Source organism: Schistocerca cancellata, chromosome 2 (assembly GCF_023864275.1).
Source record: "Schistocerca cancellata isolate TAMUIC-IGC-003103 chromosome 2, iqSchCanc2.1, whole genome shotgun sequence".
Taxonomy (NCBI): domain Eukaryota; kingdom Metazoa; phylum Arthropoda; class Insecta; order Orthoptera; family Acrididae; genus Schistocerca; species Schistocerca cancellata.
The window spans coordinates 708,383,965-708,404,233 of NC_064627.1; the positions used below are offsets into that span (position 1 = coordinate 708,383,965).

The 20,269-nt window shown below is 40.7% G+C and overlaps 1 protein-coding gene across 1 annotated transcript in view; it reads right to left on the bottom strand.

Moving 5' to 3' along the window:
• Positions 1–20,269, bottom strand: part of LOC126162508 (esterase FE4-like) — a 159,887-nt gene that overhangs the window by 62,334 nt on the left and 77,284 nt on the right. Inside the window, exons 5-8 of the mRNA XM_049919060.1 lie at positions 20,037–20,222; positions 13,530–13,729; positions 2,482–2,647; positions 2,199–2,380 (exon numbers count right to left, since the gene is read on the bottom strand). Coding sequence (XP_049775017.1) covers positions 2,199–2,380; positions 2,482–2,647; positions 13,530–13,729; positions 20,037–20,222 — 734 coding nt within the window. The remainder of the gene's footprint in view (positions 1–2,198; positions 2,381–2,481; positions 2,648–13,529; positions 13,730–20,036; positions 20,223–20,269) is intronic.

A 20,269-nucleotide genomic window follows, 5' to 3' on the forward strand; every position in this document is an offset into this window, starting at 1 on the left:
CTTCATTTTTAGTACAAGTGTAAATTCTGTGATATTAAAAAATGCACCTACAGTATTTGTTCTTGCTACTTGAGCAACATCTCACTATTGTGGGGATTAACTGCCAAATGAAGCCTGCCTCTGTGTCTACAGCTCAAAGCATCGAGGTGCAAAGTAGTTCCAAGCACCTTACCAGATTGCATATGTAAGGAATTTTGCAAATGACGACAGGCATAAATTTTCAGGAAAACTATGTTTCTTCACTTGTCAGTAGTTGTAAATATGTTTGTTCTAATAATTAAATTTAATTAAAATTAGTAAGTAGTCAAATTACATGAAATTCACTAATACTCCATGAAAATATATGTGGCTTTTTTCAAATTACACTACTGGCCATTAAAATTGCTACACCGAGAAGAAATGCAGATGATAAACAGGTATTCATTGGACAAATATATTATACTAGAACAGATGTGATTACATTTTCATGCAATTTGTGTGCATAGATCCTGAGAAATCAGTACCCAGAGCAAATACCTCTGAGCATAATAATGGCCTTGATACGCCTGGGCATTGAGTAAAACAGAGCTTGGATGCTGTGTACAGGTACAACTGCCCATGCAGCTTCAACATGATACCATAGATCATCAAGAGAAGTGACTGGCGTATTGTGGTGAGCCGGTTGCTCAGCCACCATGGACCAGACATTTTCAATTGGTGAGAGATCTGGAGAATGTGCTGGCCAGTGCAGCAGTCAAACATTTTCTGTATCCAGAAAGGCCGTACAGGACCTGCAACATGCGGTCGTGCATTATCCTGCTGAAATGTAGGGTTTCGCAGGGATCGAATGAAGGGTAGAGCCACGGTTCGTAACACATCTGAAATGTAATGTCCACTGTTCAAAGTGCCGTCAATGCGAACAGGAGGTGACAGACGCATAACCAATGGCACCCCATACCATCACGCCGGGTGACACGTCAGTATGGCGATGACAAATACACGCTTCCAATGTGCGTTCACCGCGATGTCACCAAACACGGATTCGACCATCATGATGTTGTAAACTGAACCTGGATTCATCCGAAAAAATGACATTTTGCCATTCGTGCACCCAGGTTCGTCGTTCAGTGCACCACCACAGGTGCTCCTGTCTGTGATGCAGTGTCAAGGGTAACCACAGCCATGGTCTCCGAGCTGATAGTCCATGCTGCTGCAAATGTCATCTAGCTGTTCGTGCAGAGGGTTGTTGTCTTGCAAATGTCCCCGTCTGTTGACTCAGGGATCAAGACATGGCTGCATGATCCATTACAGCCATGCAGATAAGATGCCTGTCATCTCAACTGCCAGTGATACGAGGCCGCTGGGATCCAGCATGGTGTTCCATATTACCCTCCTGAACCCACCAATTCCATATTCTGCTAACCGTCATTGGATCTCTACCAATGCGAGCAGCACTGTTGTGATACAATAAAGTGCAATTGTGATAGGCTACAATCCGACCTTTATCAAAGTTGGAAATGTGATGGTACACATTTCTCCTCCGCACATGAGGCATCACACCAACGTTTCACCAGGCAACGCCGGTCAACTGCTGTTTGTGTAAGAGAAATCGGTTGGAAACTTTCCTCATGTCAGCATGTTGTAGATGTCTCCACCGGCACCAACCTTGTGTGAATGCTCTGAAAAGCTAATCATTTGCATATCACAGCATCTTCTTCCTGTCTGTCAAATTTCGCATCTGTAGCACATCATCTTTGTGGTGTAGCAATTTTAATGGCCAGTAGTGTATATTTCCTCTCCAATGTCTTAAATTAAATAATATAACCAGTGATGAAAAAATATAGATTAAAAGTTAAGTGTGAGGAGTCAAACTGTCACTTCACACATGTTTGCCTCACAATGCTCGATTGCTAACCGCTTGACCACCATGAACTCTTAATATCTGGCACCTACACATATCAGTTACAAAAAACATTCATAAAGCTTCCTACTGCTACTACTTCCTTACTACTTGCACATTATGTTGTTTTAATGGCCAACTAAAGGTGTGCCTAGTTTGGAGTAAATCTGTGATCCCAATGTCATGGCCCTCCCTTGTAAGTATAATATGGAACAGGTAGGTAGTTACCTTCAGTGATACTCTTAATGCTTGTTAGCAAAAATAGGAGTAATAAGTTTTTTTTACAAACTTAGCTTAATATGTTATTTTAGAAACTCACATCCACAAGTTCTTCAAAGGTTTCATTGGTCACAGGTTTTCCACCAAAGTAAAATTCCCTTATTTTGTTTGCTGCAGTCTCTCTCTCTGCTTTGCTGTGTAAACGAAGATCTGGACCAATAACTTTTATAAAATTATCATTGAGATTCTTCACTTTCTCTGGATCATCTGCCAGACCAGTCCCTGAAACAATTAAGGAAGTTAGACAAGACAAGCAACAGATTTTTGAGCAGGCATTAAGAGCAAGATGTATGGTAACTTTCATTGTGATTTCAACTACATACATTTCATCAGAAATTTCCCTTCCCTGCTGGCAACACCAGTAAGGAGAGGCACATTTAAGTATTCGCCTTTGTGCAATATATCTGCTGGATGCTCTGTAAGGAAGGCACCCTCAACATTTGGCTCCACCGAGGGTACAAAAACGAACATAAACAGCCGTTCCTTGTCCTGCAGTAATAGAATGTAACATGTTATAGCTTGCATAATTGAATTTACTGGGGGAGAGGGGTAGGTGGTTCTTTATTTTTGTCTGTGGATCATTTCTTAGAACGATATTGGACAAGTCATGTTTATATAAAGCTTACGTATACATAGCAAAAATACAGTGACAAATATCATTTAATGTATGATTGCATTTATAATAGACTTTTCATAAAAAAATGTTATTAAAAGTACATTATGAAATGCATCAGTGATAATATCGTTCATTTTTCTGTGAGTCCTTGGTCTTCGCTATATGTACACAAAAAATGTCATTAAAACCGAATTTATTTCTGCAGGATTCTCTGGGTGATACTTTTGCGATGCATCGTACAGTTCTCTTTTTGTAATCTTAATACTCTCTGCAGCATTTCCCCAAACCAGGATGCCATGTGAGAGGTGCAAATGGACTAGTCCATAGTATATTGTTTGTAGAGTGTGTGTGTTTACCGACTGACATTTTTCTCATCAAAAATATGCTTGAATCTATTTTGCTGCAAATGATATTTATGTCATTCTCTCATGTTATATAATAGAAAATCCAGGATGTAATGTAACAATACCAGAGAAGGAAAGTTGCTACTCACCATATATAGCGGAGATGGTGAGTCGCGATAGGCACAACAAAAAGATTCATACAATTATAGCTTTCGGCCAATGGGCCTTTGTCAGCAGTAGACGCACACACCCACGCACGCACGCACGCACGCACGCACGCACACACACAGTCTCAGAGAACTGAAACCACACTGTGAGCAGCAGAAACAGTGCATGTGGGAGTGGCGACTGGGTGGGGGTAAGTAGGAAGCTGGGGGCGGGGATGGGGAGGGATAGTATGGCAGGAGTGGCGGACAGGGAAGTTTTGCAGTTTAGATGGAAGGCAAGAGAGCAGGTGCAGAAGGGGGAGGGGGTAAGTAGCCGAAAGGAGAGAAATTAAAAGACTGGGCATGGCAGTGAAAATGACGGCTATGTAGTGCTGGAATGGGAACAGCGATGGAGCAGGATGGGTGAGTTAGGGGCGGAGAGGGGGAGGGATAGTAGGGTAGGGGTGGCGGACAATGAAGTGCTGCACCTTAGAGGAGAGCAAGTGCCATGTGGGGAGGGGAGGGTGTGTGTGTTTGGGGTGGTGTGGGGGGGGGGGGGGAGGTGAGAGGAGGACATGAATCTCATCAGATACTGTTTTAAGATGAAGCCAGGTTCTGTTGTTTGAAAATAATGGTTGCATATTAGTTCACCACAGACGGGGAGTGTCATCATAGTGACTACATTCGCACAAGACATACAGTGCCAACTCAAGGCCTTATGGTATGGGGTGCTGTTGGGTACAATCACAAATCACAGTGTGTTTCCAGGGCACTGTGACCACTGTGTCCTACGTGAAAAACATCCTGTAACCCATAGCCACATCCTTTCTGGGCAACACCCCTGATGTGATTTTTCACAAGACAATGCATGACCACATGCTGCACAAACACATGCCTTCTTGGTGTCACAGGATTTCAGCCTTTTGCCATGGCCCGCCAGATTACGCAACTTGTCAGCAATCAAAACTGTCTGGGACATGGTGAAAAGATAGGTGCAGTGCTGTGACCCAGTGCCAGCCACCACAGATGAACTTTGGAACCAGATGAACGACACATGGATGGCTATACCGCAGGATGCCATTTGCACCTTTTACACATTAATGCATTCATGCATGGAACAAGTTATCTTACACAACAGGAAATGTGCTGAACTGAGTTGACTAAAATGCTAATCACTTCTGCAGAACATACTAATGTACAGGTCCTGTGAATATGAATGTCCTATCTCTACTCATTCAGTGTTCTGTTTCTTCTGAACATGAGTGTAGTGAAAACTGTTGCTCACTGACATATCGTGTTCCTAGCAATCATGCCAATGACTTTACTTTGTTTTGAAAAATACTGCAACGCCAATTAAGTAATTTAATCTCAAATTTAGTGTAGTGCTTGATGTTTCTAGTACATTAAAATGTAGTGAAATTGTTGATTAAATACACTAATATTAAAATGTGTACCTCTTCATCAAGCAGAACTGCTTGAACATGTTGTAATTACATGTATGTGCAGTTCTCAGGAACACTTAAATGTATGAAAGATACTTCAGTTCATAGGAAAGTTAGCCTATCCAATTGTGACATTTACAGACCTATATCAATTGCTCCATAAGCATCAAAAATTATAAAAGCAGGACAGAGTAACGTGATTTAAATACAAAGAAAAAATAAGATCCCGAGTGATAATTTGGTTTCAGATGATTTTTGATGCAGCTAAAGATGCTTTGTAACTTCTGACACAAAACAAAGCAACTGGAAAGCATATCAGAGGTTCATAATAAACTTTTTAATCTACAAAAAGCTTTCAAATGGCTCAGTGTTATTAAGCAAGTTCACAGAAAATACTGTTTAGTCACTGAAGTCTTTAATTAATATATTGCCGAATGTAGCAGTCAGTGGTACAAAGTCTCAGTAATTGCCCTTCTCCTCCTTCCAATGCTTCAAAACCCACCTTTCTTCCCTCCCATATGATGGAGCTAACAGTTTCAAAAGATAGGAATACTTTCCTCTACTTTTAAAAGCAGATCAGCAGTGCTGGTGTTTCACCTCTAGAGTTTAAGTACTGGCCCCCTATTCTGTCCTCTTATAATTAAATAGTTTTCTAAAATGGAAACACACATTTATACAGTTGATGAATCACCTACGGTACAATCTGTTATACACTGAAGAGCCAAAGCATCTGGTACACGTGCCTAACATCATGTAGGGCATCCCTGAACACACACACACACAAGTGCTGCAACGTGACATGGTATAGACTTGACTAATGTCTGAAGTAGTACTGGAGGGAACTGACACCATGAGTCCTGCAGGGCTGTTCATAAATCCACAAGAGTAGGGGGTGGAGATCTCTTCTGAACAGCACGTTGCAAAGCATTCCACATATGTTCAATAATGTTTACGTCTGGGGAGTTTGGTGGCCAGCAGAAGTGTTTAAACTCAGAAGTGTGTTCCTGGAGCCACTCTGTAGCAATTCTGGACATGTGAGGTGTCATATTTTCCTGCTGGAATTGCACACGTCCATTGGAATGCACAGTGTCGTATCTAAACATATTGAGAGTTCCGTATCACTCCAAATGCACATGTCTCACACCATTACAGAACCTTCACCAGCTTGAACAGCCCTAGCTGACATGCAGGGTTCATGGATTCATGAGGTTGTCCCCATACCTGTACACATCCATCTGCTCAATACAATTTGAAACGAGACTCAACCAACCAGGCTACATGCTTCCAGTCATCAACAGTCCAACATCATTGTTGATGGGTCCAGGTGAGGTGTAAAGGTTCGTGTCATGCAATCATCAAGGTTACACACATGCACCTTCAGCTCCAAAAGCCTATATCAATGAAGTTTCATTGAATGGTTCACATGCTTACACCTTTTGATGGCCCAGCATTGAAATCTGCGGCGATTTGTGGAAGGGTTGCACTTCTGTCATGTTGAACGATTCTCTTCAGTTGTCATTGGTCCCATACTTGCAGGATCCTTTTCTGGCCGCTGCAATCTCAGAGATTTGATGTTTTACTGGACTCCTGATATTCACAGTGCACCCGTGAAATGATCGTATGGGAAAATTCCCACTACACTGCTACCTTGGAGATGTGTCCCATTGCTCAGACTATAACGCTACGTTCAAACTCTCATAAATCTTGACAGCTTGCCATTGTAGCAACAGTAACTGATCTAACAACTGTGCCAGACGCTTTTCGTCTTATATAGGTGTTGTCGACCACAGTGCCATATTCTGCCTTTTTACATATCTCTTTATTTGAATACGAATGCCCATACCAGTTTCTTTGGCACTTCAGTGTATATGCATGCAATGGTGCAATAAGTATTTGACTGGACTGAAGCTGATTTATCGTTAGGATATGAAGATACAGGATGTCTCAGGAAGAATTCTCAATATTCGGGGCTATGACAGGAACACTCATTCAAAGCAGAAACTTCATATGGACAAATGCCCTATTCAGAATGGCTTATGAGATTTCCAAGTTATTTTCAGAACTGTGTTTGATGCAGCATGATCAGTAACAAGTGGATAGGCCCAGTGGAAAATTCATTTGTTGAACACCTTGGAGTAGATAATATCATGTGACAAGTATGATAATGCTTAGAAGCGAAAGTGTTAAAAGTACATATTTTTCAATTGATATTTTGTAAAACCCATGTAATGTTTACTAACTGTTGGACACGTTTACATGTTTAGATCTGACTACGTATTTAATAATACATAAAATAAATAACAATCTATATTAAATGCATTCTATCTTGGAAACCATTTGGAATAGATCATACGTTCATAAGGAGTTTTTTTTTGCTTTAAATGATCGTCCCTGTTATGTCCTTGAATACTGACAGTTCCTCCAGGGACACTTTATACACTGAGAGGCAAAAAGATTGCCCAGCCCAAATAATTTAAGAGTCCAAGAACAGAGCATTGCACATGCCCAAGCTTAGAAGTGCCAGTGTTCACAATTCTAGCAGTCCGTGGATTAACTTACTGTATTGTTTCTCTAGAAAAATCATTATTCGATTCAGGTAGAAACAGTTGAAGTATAAGAACTACATGTCAGTCAAATTACTAGAATGAAAGGATTTCACATTTGTTTCAATGTCTGAAAGGATACAATGATGGTTTATGAACATAAAGGATGAATGTTCAAATCTAACTGAGTCAGTTGTCGTTTTCTTCTGTTTTTATATATTTAAACATGTGTAGCTAATATTTTAAATTTTAATTCGCTACTAATTGTGCAGTTGAAGGCATTTCTGGGTTCCACATTCTTTCAAAAGATTCCATTTTATGATAGGTTAACCTTTACACAAACAGAAAAATAGTCATAGTAAAAATACTGTGTTTATTTCAAGTTATTTCGACTGACACCTGGCATCTCTATAGTTTTAAGCTAAGAGAAACATATCAGCTGATTGGCGTACATCATAGGTCTGCTACAAAATGGCTGATGTGAATGTCAGTGAATAACTGCTCTCTTTGAAAATGGTTTTAGTGCATCTGAGGGTGGACATTGTTACGGTGTTTATGCTTCCACAGCAAGGAGATCAATTAGACAATTTAGAGAATGGTGAGGTGGTAAGATGTTCAATACCTGGAAGACCATGAGTCTGAGTGGAGACATGATGAACGACTGGTCAGGTTTGCCCAGAATGCTCCTTTGTTATTTATCCAGGAATTATGAAGCACTTCACATTTCCTGGGATAGTTGAGAATTGCTCCCAGAAGATTAACGGATTTTGGAATCAGGTCCCCTCATACTTTTTTCAAAGAACTGTTGTCTGATGAACAAGTCATGGATAGACTAGCAATAGTGAGTTCCTGGGAAGATGTCCATTGGAGGAAAGTCATTTTCTTTGTCTAGAGCACAACTGAGTCCACGAGCAGAGATCCTGCTCTCGTTTACCACACAGATGGACAATGAAATGATGCATGCTTCATAGCCACATGCACTAGAAGTGGATGTATAAGTGTGAAATGTTGGGACTGGATGTCTTACATGGCTGCAGGAACTTAAGAATGTATTCAAGGCAAGTTCAAATTTAATTCAGCATACTATGAGCATTTCCTTAAAAAAAAATCTATGGAGCTCGACCTTGGTACCCCAAAGGACATCTCACTTACCAACATGATGATCATCCATCATACACTTGTTGTTGTTGTTGTGGTCTTCAGTTCTGAGACTGGTTTGATGGAGCTCTTCATGCTACTCTATCCTGTGCAAGCTTCTTCATCTCCCAGTACCTACTGCAGCCTACATCCTTCTGAATCTGCTTAGTGTATTCATCTCTTGGTCTCCCTCTACGATTTTTACCCTCCACGCTGCCCTCCAGTACTAAATTTGTGATCCCTTGATGCATCAGAACATGTCCTACCAACCGATCCCTTCTTCTAGTCAAGTTGTGCCACAAATTTCTCTTCTCCCCAATTCTATTCACTACCTCCTCATTAGTTATGTGATCTACCCATCTAATCTTCAGCATTCTTCTGTAGCACCACATTTCGAAAGCTTCTATTCTCTTCTTGTCTAAACTATTTATTGTTCATGTTTCACTTCCATACATGGCTACACGCCATACAAATACTTTCAGAAATGACTTCCCGACACTTAAATCAATACTCGATGATAACAAATTTCTCTTCTTCAGAAACGCTTTCCTTGCCATTGCCAGTCTACATTTTATATCTTCTCTACTTTGACCATCAGTTATTTTGCTCCCCAAATAGCAAAACTCCTTTACTACTTTAAGTGTCTCATTTCCCAATCTAATTCCCTCAGCATCACCTGACTTCATTTGACTACATTCCATTATCCTCGTTTTGCTTTTGTTGATGTTCATCTTATACCCTCCTTTCCAGACACTGTCCATTCCGTTCAACTGCTCTTTCAAGTCCTTTGCTGCCTCTGACAGAATTACAATGTCATTGGCGAACCTCTCCATTGATTTTAATACCTACTCTGAACTTTTATTTTATTTCCTTTACTGCTTGCTCAATATACAGATTGAATAGCATCGGGGAGAGGCTACAATTCTGTCTCACTCCCTTCCCAACCACTGCTTCCCTTTCATGCCCCTCGATTCTTATAACTGCCATCTGGTTTCTGTGCAAATTGTAAATAGCCTTTTGCTCCCTGTATTTTACCCCTGCCACCGTCAGAATTTGAAAGAGAGCATTCCAGTCAACATTGTCAAGAGGTTTCTCTAAGTCTACAAATGCTAGAAATGTAGGTTTGCCTTTCCTTAATCTAAGATAAATCATAGGATCAGTATTGCCTCACGTGTTCCAAAATTTCTATGGAATCCAAACTGATCTTCCCCGAGGTCGGCTTCTACCAGTTTTTCCATTCGTCTGTAAAGAATTTGCATTAGTATTTTGCAGCTGTGACTTATTAAACTGAAGTCTTCTTGAAGTCTGAGGGAATTTTGCCTGTCTCATACATCTTGCTCACCAGATGGTAGAGTTTTGTCAGGACTGGCTCTCTCAAGGCTGTCATTAGTTCTAATGGAATGTTGTCTACTCCCGGGGCCTTGTTTTGACTTAGGTCTTTCAGTGCTCTGTCAAACTCTTCATGCAGTATCATATCTCCCATTTCATCTTCATCTACCTCCTCTTCCATTTCCATAATATTGTCCTCAAGAACATTGCTTTTTTAACACCCTCCAAGGATGATTATTTTTATTGTTATGGGAGGTAAAATAAATATATCCTTCCAAGGAAGATTATGTTTAGACGTCAACTGAAGAGAATGTTGAATAAAAGCAAAAAAGAAAATATAATTTAATAACAAAAGTAAATAAAGCATAAAATATTTGTGATGTGATTAAAAAAAAGGGCTGCAGTAAGATTCGACCCGACACATACTAGAACTACCAGTGCAGTAAGTAGACATGCTACCAAGCAGCTTCTGATCTCTTCTTGTTAGCATAATGGTCGAATAGCCCTACCATAGTTTAAGAATAAATATTTAAACTGGAAATAACAGGTAATGGAAGGCATATCCAGATGCTTGTGTAAACTGCACATAAGGAAAATTATGCAAATTAGCTAAAATGTTTCTCTAAGCTGATAAGCTGAAAACGATGGACACAGCAAGTTGTGTGTTGAAATAATTACAAATAAATAAATCCGTTCAATATTTTTACAAGGACCATTTGTCTGTTTGTTTAAAGATTCGACTATTATAAAATGGAATCTTTTGAAAGATAGTGGAACCTAGAAATGCCTACAGCTGCACAATCTGTGGTGATCTAAGCATAAAAAGAAAGGCAACTGATTCCAATTAGATGCGAATGCTCATCCCTTACATTTGTAAATCATCACCCTATTCACTTAGCAATTGAAAAAAAAATGTGGAACACTCATAATTGCAGTAATTCTACTGATGTGGAGCTTTTTTGTTTCAACCATTTTCACATGCTTGGATAATGATTTTCGAAAGAAAGGATATGATGAGAATGAATCTTTACATACACTGTATCCTAACTATTATATTGCTTCTATTTTTACACCTATATCCACACTCTGCAAGCCACCTGACGGTGTGTGGCAGAGTGTACTTTGAATACCTCTATCAGTTCTCCCTTCTATTCCAGTCTCGTATTGTTTGTGGAAAGAAAGACTGTCGGTATGCCTCTGTGTGGGCTCTAATCTCTGTGATTTTATCCTCATGGTCTCTTCGTGAGATATACATAGGAGGGAGCAATATACTGCTTGACTCTTCGGTGACGGTATGTTCTCAAAACTTCAACAAAAGCCCGTACCGAGCTACTGAGTGTCTCTCCTGCAGAGCCTTCCACTGGAGTTTATCATCTCTGTAACACTTTTGTTATTACTAAATGATCCTGTAACGAAGCACGCTGCTCTCCATTGGATCTTCTCTCTCTCTCTTCTATCAACCCTATCTGGTACGGATCCCACACCAGTGAGCAGTATTCAAGCAGTGGGCAAACTAGTGTACTGTAACCTACTTCCTTTGTTTTCAGATTGCATTTCCTTTGGATTCTTCCTATGAATCTCAAGTCTGGCGTCTGCTTTACCAATGATTAATTTTATACGGTCATTCCATTTTAAATCACTCCTAATGCCTATTCCCAGATAATTTATGGAATTAACTACTTCCAGTTGTTGACCTGCTATATTGTAGCTAAATGATAAAGGATCTTTCTTTCTATGTATTCGCAGCACATTACAATTGTCTACATTGAGATTCAATTTCCATTCCCTGCACCATGCTTCAATTCGCTGCAGATCCTCCTGCATTGCAGTACAATTTTCTACTGTTACAACCTCTCAATATACCACAGCATCATCTGCAAAAAGCCTCAATGAACTTACGTTGTTATCCACAAGGTCATTTATGTATATTGTGAATAGCAATGGTCCTACGACACTCCCCTGTGGCACACCTGAAATCACTCTTACTTCGGAAGACTTCTCTCCATTGAGAATGACATGCTGTGTTCTGTTACCTAGGAACTCTTCAATCCAATCACACAATTTGTCTGATAGTCCATATGCTCTTACTTTGTTCATTTAATGACTGTGGGGAACTGTATCGAATGCCTTGCAGAAGTCAAGAAACATGGCATCTACCTGGGAACCCGTGTCTATGGCCCTCTGAGTCTCGTGGACGAATAGCACGAGCTGGGTTTCACACGATTGTCTTTTTCAAAACCCATGCTGATTCCTACAGAGTAGATTTCTAGTCTCCAGCAAAGTCATTATACTCTAACATAATACGTGTTCCAAAATTCTACAACTGATCGACGTTAGAGATATAGGTCTATAGTTCTGCAAATCTGTTTGACGTCCCTTCTTGAAAACGGGGATGACCTGTGACCTTTTCCAATCCTTTGGGACGTTATGCTCTTCTAGAGACCTATGGTACACCGCTGCAAGAAGGGGCGCAAGTTCCTTCACGTACTCTGTGTAAAATCGAACTGGTATCCTATCAGGTCCAGTGACCTTTCCTCTTTTGAGCGATTTTAATTGTTTCTCTATCCCTCTGTCGTCTATTTCGATATCTACCATTTTGTCATCTGTGCAACAATCTAGAGAAGGAGCTACAGTGCAGTCTTCCTCTGTGAATCAGCTTTGGAAAAAGACATTTAGTATTTCAGCCTTTAGTCTGTCATCCTCTGTTTCAGTACCATTTTGGTCAGAGTGTCTGGACATTTTGTTTTGATCCACCTTCTGCTTTGACATAAGACCAAAATTTCTTAAGATTTTGTGCCAAGTCAGTACACAGAACTTTACTTTCGAATTCATTGAATGCCTCTCGCATAGCCCTCCTCTCACTACATTTCGCTTCGCGTAATTTTTATTTTTCTGCAAGGCTTTGGCTACGTTTATGTTTGCTGTGAAGTTCCCTTTGCTTCCGCAGCAGTTTTTTTATTCGGTTGTTGTACCATGGTGGCTCTTTTCCATCTCTTACGATCTTGCTTGGCACGTACTCATCTAATGCATATTGTACGATGGTTTTGAACTTTGTCCACTGATCCTCAACACTATCTGTACTCGAGACAAAACTTTTGTGTTGAGCCATCAAGTACTCCGAAATCTGCTTTTTGTCACTTTTGCTAAACAGAAAAATCTTCCTACCTTTTTTAATATTTCTATATATGGCTGAAATCATAGATGCATTAACTGCTTTTTGATCACCGATTCCATTTTCTGCGTTAACTGTTTCAAATAGTTCGGGTCTGTTTGTCACCACAAGGTCTAATATGTTATCGCCACTAGTTGGTTCTCTGTTTAACTGCTCAAAGTAGTTTTCAGGTAATGCACTTAAAAAAAATTTCACTGGATTCTTTGTCACCGCCAACTGTTATAAACTTTTGAGTCTCCCAGTCTATATACAGCAAATTAAAATCTCCACCCAGAACTGTAACATGGTCGGGAAACCTACTCTAAATATTTTCCAAATTTTCCTTCAGTCCAATTTGACAATGTTAACACCAGGATGAAGTGTTATGAACACTGGCACTTCTGAACTTGGGCATGCACAATTAACTGGTTTTGGACTCTAAATTATTCTGATTGGGCAATCTTTTTGCTTCTCATTGTACATGGTAATCAGTTTTTCAGTACTTTAGCCTATGTAACCTTTTTCTATTACTCCTAATTGTTGTCAACATGCATGAGTATTCAAAGATCCATTAACATCTTTAGTTTATCTCTAAAACTGATGTTAGAGTGAATGACCAGAAACAGAGATCTATAAATGTACAGTAATGTTTGCACAACTCACCTCATCACTCAGAGCATGTTTCATTGCTTGTGGAAACTTTTCTGCAGGGATAGTTCTCAGAAACTTAACTAATTCTTTTGAATCTGTTGTTGTAAGGCCAAAGTGTTCTGCAAGGCAGTGAGATCGTTCCTTGGCTGTTTCTGAGAATGACCAAGGATTTAATGGTGAGCCACCCATAGCTATAACACGGTGAAATAAACCTGGAATAGCAGAAATATCTTGTAGTGCATCTACAATCACAGTATACATCAACATTTCTACACTGCAAACCACCATGAAGTGCATAAAGAGGGTCTTTCCCACAATACAATCTATTACACATTCTACCCATTGCATTTTCACATGGAATGGGGGAAGAATGATTGCTTAAATGATTTTACATGTTCTGATTAGTCTAAGTTTGTTTTATGGCCTCTATGAAAGTGCTACATAGAGGGTTGTAGAACATTCCGAGATTCCTCATTTAATACTGTCTCTTCAAGCTTTGTAAGGGGCCTTTTACAGCATAATTGCCAGTTTGCCAGTTTGAGTTTTCAGCATCTCAGTGATGCCATCTCTTATTGGTCAAAAAACAACTGATCATTCATGCTGCTCTTAATTGTGCAATCTCATCTGTTGGTACTATTTGATATGGATCCCACTTCCTTGAGCAATATTCTAGATTAGCCATGAGAGTTGTGAGCAAGCTCCTTTGCAGACTCACTGCATTTTCATAGCATCCTAGCAATGGACTAAAGTGTATTCTATTCGCTGCTTTACCTACTATTCAACCTCATTTCTAATCCTGCAGATTGTTAAACCCAAGTGTTTGCCCAAGTTGACTGATTCAATTTGTGAATAACTGATATTGTAGTTACAGGATAATATGTTTCTGCTTTTTTGAAGTTAAAAAAAATATACATTTTGGTACACAAGTTGCCAATCTTTGCTCCAATATCATATCTTGTCAAGACTTGGCTGAATATTTTTGTAGGTTTTTCTTTTCAGATAGTACTTTGTTACAGTTTGGTGGTGGATGTTCATGCGGACAGACAGTTTGCTTGTTGTCATGCCTACATAGGTAGCCCTGCCTTTGTAGGGATAGGTGATGTCTGTGACCAGACTGGAGTAGGTGGTGGTAGGATGATGTATGGGACAGGTCTTGCATCTAGGTCTATTACAGGGGTATGAACAATGAGGTAAGGGATTGAGAGCAGGGGTTGTGTAAGGATGGAAGAGTATATTGTGAAGGTTCGGTGGATGGCAGAATACCACTGTACGAGGGGTGGGAACAATAGTGGGTAGGATATTTCTCATTTCAGAGCATGATGAGAGGTAATCGAAACCCTGGCAGAGAATGTAATTCAGTTGCTCCAGTCCTGGGTGGTACTGTGTTACGAGGGGACTGCTCCTCTGTGGCTGGACTGTGGGACTTTGGGGGGGGGGGGGGGGGGGAGACTGGAAAGATAAGGCACAGGAGATTAGTTTTTGTACAAGGTTGCAATGACAAATACAGTCAATGTAATACCCTCGGTATATTTTGAGAGGGACTGTTCATCACTGCAGATGCTATGACCATGTGTGGATAGTCTGTATGGAAGGGACTTCTTGGCATGGAATGGGTGGCAATTGTCGAATCGGAGGTATTGCTGGTGGTTAGTAGGTTTGATACGGATGGCGGTACTGATGTAGCCATGTCTGAGGTGGAGTTCAACATCTAGGAAGGTGGCTTGTTGGGTTGAGTAGGACCAGGTGAAGCAAATGGGGAGAAGTTGTTGAGGTTCTGGAGGAATGTGAATAAGGTGTCTTCACCTTCAATCCAGATAGTAAAGATGTCGCCAGTGAATCTGAACCAGGTGAGGGGTTTAGGATTCTGGGTTTTTAGGAAGGATTCCTCTAGATGGCCCCTGAAAAGATGAGCATATGATGGTGCCATATGGGTGCCCATAGGCATACCACAGTTTTGTTTGCAGGTAATGCCTTCAAAGGAGAAGTAATTGTATGTGAGGATATAGCTGGTCACTGTGACTAGGAAGAAGATTGTTGGTTTGGAATCCATAGAGGGTCTGGAAAGGTAGTGTTCAATAGCAGTAAGGCCATGGGCATTACCAGTGTAAGTGTAGAGGGAGGTGGCATCAACAGTGACGAGTAGGGCACCACGTGGTAAAGGGACAGGAACTGTGGTGAGTCTGTGGAGGAAATGGTTGGTATCTTCTGTATAGGATAGGTTCAGGTAATAGGTTGAAGGTGTTGGTCTACGAGAGCAGAGATTCTCTCAGTGGGGGCACAGTAACTGGCCACAATGGGGCGTTCTGGGTGGTGGGTTTATAGAATTTAGGAAGCATGTAGAAGGTGGGGGTGCGAGGAGTGGTAGGAGTAAGTAGACTCTGGGGAGAGGTTCTGGGATGGGCCTAAGGATTTAAGTAGTGATGGGAGATCCAGCTGGATTACTGGGATGGGGTCACTATGGTAAGGTTTGTAGGTGGAATTATCTGACAGCTGACAGTCCTTCCACCAGGTAATCCTTGGGGTTCAAAACAATGGAGATGGAGCCTTTGTCTACATTTAGGGTTATAAGGTCGGGATCAGTTTTTAGATGGTGGACTGTGGTTCTTTCTGCAGATGTAAGATTAGTTTGCATGTTGAGGGATTTGGGAATGATGGTGAGGCAAGGTTTGAGGTTAAGAAATTCTGGGAAGTTAACAGAGGGTGATTTGGAGGCAGTGGGGGTGGATCACGGTTGGGTGGAGGAGTGAACCGAGTTCAAAAATGGTTCAAATGGCTCTGAGCACTATGGGACTCAACATCTTAGGTCATAAGTCCCCTAGAACTTATGAACTACTTAAACCTAACTAACCTAAGGACATCACACACACCCAAGCCCGAGGCAGGATTCGAACCTGCGACCGTAGCAGTCCCGCAGTTCCGGACTGCAGCGCCAGAACCGCTAGACCACCGCAGCCGGCAGTGAATTGAGTTAGGCAAGGTTCAATATTGGTCTTTGGTTGAGTCTGGCTGGTCGGGTTGGAGGCAAAATAGTGTTCCACTGTAGGGACCGGGAGAAGGACAGAAGGTCCTTAACAAGTCCTGCATGATGGAATTTGGGAGTGGAGCAAAAAGCGAGGCCTTTGGAAAGGCCTAATATTTCTGTGGGGCTAAGGCTTTTGGAGGAAAGGTTCTTGACTGTGTGGTGGGTCTATTTAGGTTCTGGGTGGTGGTGGTGGTGGTGGTGGTGGTGGTAGGGAGTTTTGGAGGGTGGGGTAAGTGTAGTAGGTCTGCAAGACAATGTCAGCTATGAGAGGACATGGGGGAGGTTTGGAGGTTGTTGTAGAGGTGGTGGACAGTTGTACTTTGAGGCAGTAATAGGAAATGAGCAGGATGGAGAGCTTTTTGAGGTGGCGTTGTGCATGTTTCTCAAGTTCCTGCAGGGTAAGGGTTTTAATGTGCATTATGGGTTCCAGGAATTTGGGATTACATTGCAGAAGAATTTTGTGGGTGGAGAGAAGGTACTACAAGAGGACTGGGTGTGGTTGATATGGTTTTGCAGGACTATGTTGGTGAGGGCTAAGGATTGATGGAATCTGAACAGGTGGAGGTCATTGTGGAAAGAGGGGAGGAAACCACAGATGGGTAATTTGATAACTCCATTAGGGGGGATTTCATGAGCCAAGCAACAATGCAGGAACAGTATGTGGGACTGGGATCTGGCTATGGATAAGAAAACTTTTCTGTATTGACACAGATGGAAGGAACAAGGATCCATAGTGGTGCAAAAAATGCGAAAAATTTGTCTGGAAATGCATTACCTACAAAGAAATCCAGGGTACCCACATGGCACCATCCTATGCCAGCCTACCGTATTTACTCGAATCTAAGCCGCACTCAAATCGAAGCCACGCCTGAAAAATGAGACTCGAAATAAAGGGAAAAAAAATTTCCTGAATCTAAGCCGCACCTGAAATTTGAGACTCGAAATTCAAGGGGAGAGAAAAGTTTTAGGCCGCACCTCCAAATCGAAACAAAGTTGGTCCATTGTAATATGAGACACAATTTAGGTCGAATGAATGACGATACTGCTACAGTAGTTTGGTTCGAGTCGTAAGCTTAGCAGTTAAGCTTTACTACGTAGCCATTGCTATGAGTCAGGCGCTCCGTCCGTATTTATATGGGTGCCCTTCCTTTTTCATGTGCTTCGTCTGGTTTGAATCGATTGCTTATTTTGCTTTGAGCTGACAAGTGCCGTTTTCTTTGATATAGGTGTTTGCGTCACTCTTAAGCTGAAAATGCATTACTGCACTGTGTCATGCATTGTTTGTCGCATTCTGATAGTGCGTGTTTACGGCCTGTCGCGGCTCACGGCATGGCTTGCTTTTGTACGCGCTACCGCCGCGTACAATTAAAAAAAAAGTGAGGAATCGTCTCATTAGCGAAACAATGGCAAGAGACTGCTATTTGTTGTTACTTACACTGCTGCTTTCTTTGATAATGATCAACAAGAATCAAATAATAGACTGCGTATGATAGAACATGTTCTGAACGAGAGTTAGGCGAAAATTTTTCTCCGTTTGAAAATCTTTGCGGCCGCTTCTTTAGTACATCAAATTCTGCACAGAAATTAGAGTCATCTTAGATTTAAAAATCTAGTCACTTGCCGTGCTTAATTTCTGACTGTATCGTTGTTAGGCATAAGAATAATACGAATATAAACATGACACGATACGTATATTCTTCCGCGTTTGCTGTTGTCTCACTAGTTTCGTAGTTTATTAGGCAGACAGGATTTAAATGAGAGAGCAGCAAACACGAAAGAATACATGGCAAAATGTTTATATCCGTATTATTATTATGGTGAAGAGAATACTGTATGTGATTCAAATTTCATCAGGTTCCTATTAGCAACCATCTCTTCTCACAGATAGGAAAAAGTTCAGAATGTAGAGTTGGCCGTATTGACAAACATCCCAAACAGTCTTGCCAGTCAGATTTTCGTAGTACACTGAAATTGTGCTACATTCGAAGATGAACAATACGGAATTTGTATTTACTTCGTTTGATAATGTATGAAAATGCAGTGGTCGAAACTCGCGGCGGAGAAAACTCTTCTTCCACTTTTTTTTTTAAATTTATTTACTGACGCAGAGCTTGTGGCGCCAGTATTTATCTTTGTGCCTACAGAGCATGTGTGCGTAGCGCTACATATATTCGACGGCAGAAGTTAGTTGTGGCAGCACGTACCAACATTTTTCATAACTTCCGCTTGCTTTGCACTCGATTCTAAGCCGCAGGTGGTTTTTTGGATTACGAAAACCGGAAAAAAAGTGCGGCTTAGATTCGAGTAAATACGGTATTCATGGACCATCTAGAAGAATCCTCTCTAAAAACCCAGAATCCTAAACCCCTCACGTGGTTCAATTCATTGATCACATCTTTGGTATCTGGATTGAAGGTGAGGAGACCCTATCCACATTCCTCCAGAGCCTCAACAACTTCTCCCCCATTCGCTTCACCTTGTCCTACTCAACCAAACAAGCCACCTTCCTAGATTTTCATCTCCACCTCAGAGATGGCTACATCAGTACCTCCACCCATATCAAACCTACGAACCACCAGCAATACCTCCACTTTGACAGCTGCCACCCATTCCATACCAAGAAGTCCCTTCCATACAGACAATCCACCTGTAGTCTTAGCATCTGCAGTGATGAGCAGTCCCTCTCAAAATATACCGAGGGTATTACATTGACTGTAATTGTCCTCGCAACCTTGTACAAAAAGTAATCTCCCATGCCTTATCTTTCCAGCAACAAAGAAATCAAAAATTACTTGATAAAATGTTGTTGCTGTAGAGTAAAATACAGGAAAAAAGACTGTGTTTAGTATGACTCAAAGGCAGAATAACCAACAAGATATAAACAGTGTGAATGGAAGAAAAAGAGCACCAGTGTTTGAAGATAGGATGGAAGATTGGAAAAACTAAAAAATCAAAGGAAGAGGAGAAATTAAGAACTTAATATGACCTTTGTCAGACAGTATTCAAATAATAATTAAAAATGAAGCATAAACAAAAAGAAAATCTGACAGTTCCAATCTAGCTATATTTTCATCAGAGATCTAGCCACAAATTAATGAAGTTAAGGTCGGAAGATACATTGTACCAGGTGCTATACAAATTTTAAATACAGATGTAAGTGATGCAATGAGTTTTAGAGACCCCTAAATGGCATTTCAATAAACATCCAGCACAACTAGCAAAACAATTTCATACATCAAAGTCTATTATAGTAGATATTTGGAAACAATTTATCCAATTAAATTATAGTACATATTTGGTAATATATGGACAATAGGTAATTTCCTGTAAAGAATTTTTCTGTATCTTCTTTACAGTACACAACACTGTTTTAATTGTTTTATTTATTTGTAAATTATTTAGATAGCAACTCCTGAGCTGCATTATGCCTTTGTTACTTTCGTTTGCTTGATCACAGTAAACTTAAACAGCAAGAGATAAAGATAATCAGATGGTACCTTTTGATAAGGGTGACATCATATGCATGAAAGCAGATGAAGCTCCAGCACTAACACCAGACAAAATTACATTCCTGGGATCACCACCAAAATTAATGATGTTGTCCTTTACCCAACGCAAGGCTGCAACCTGATCCTTGAGGCCCATGTTTCCAGGTACCACAGAGTCTCCAGTGCTCAGGAAACCTTGAATTAAAACAATAACAAAGGTAAAACAACAGCAAAAAGCCTAT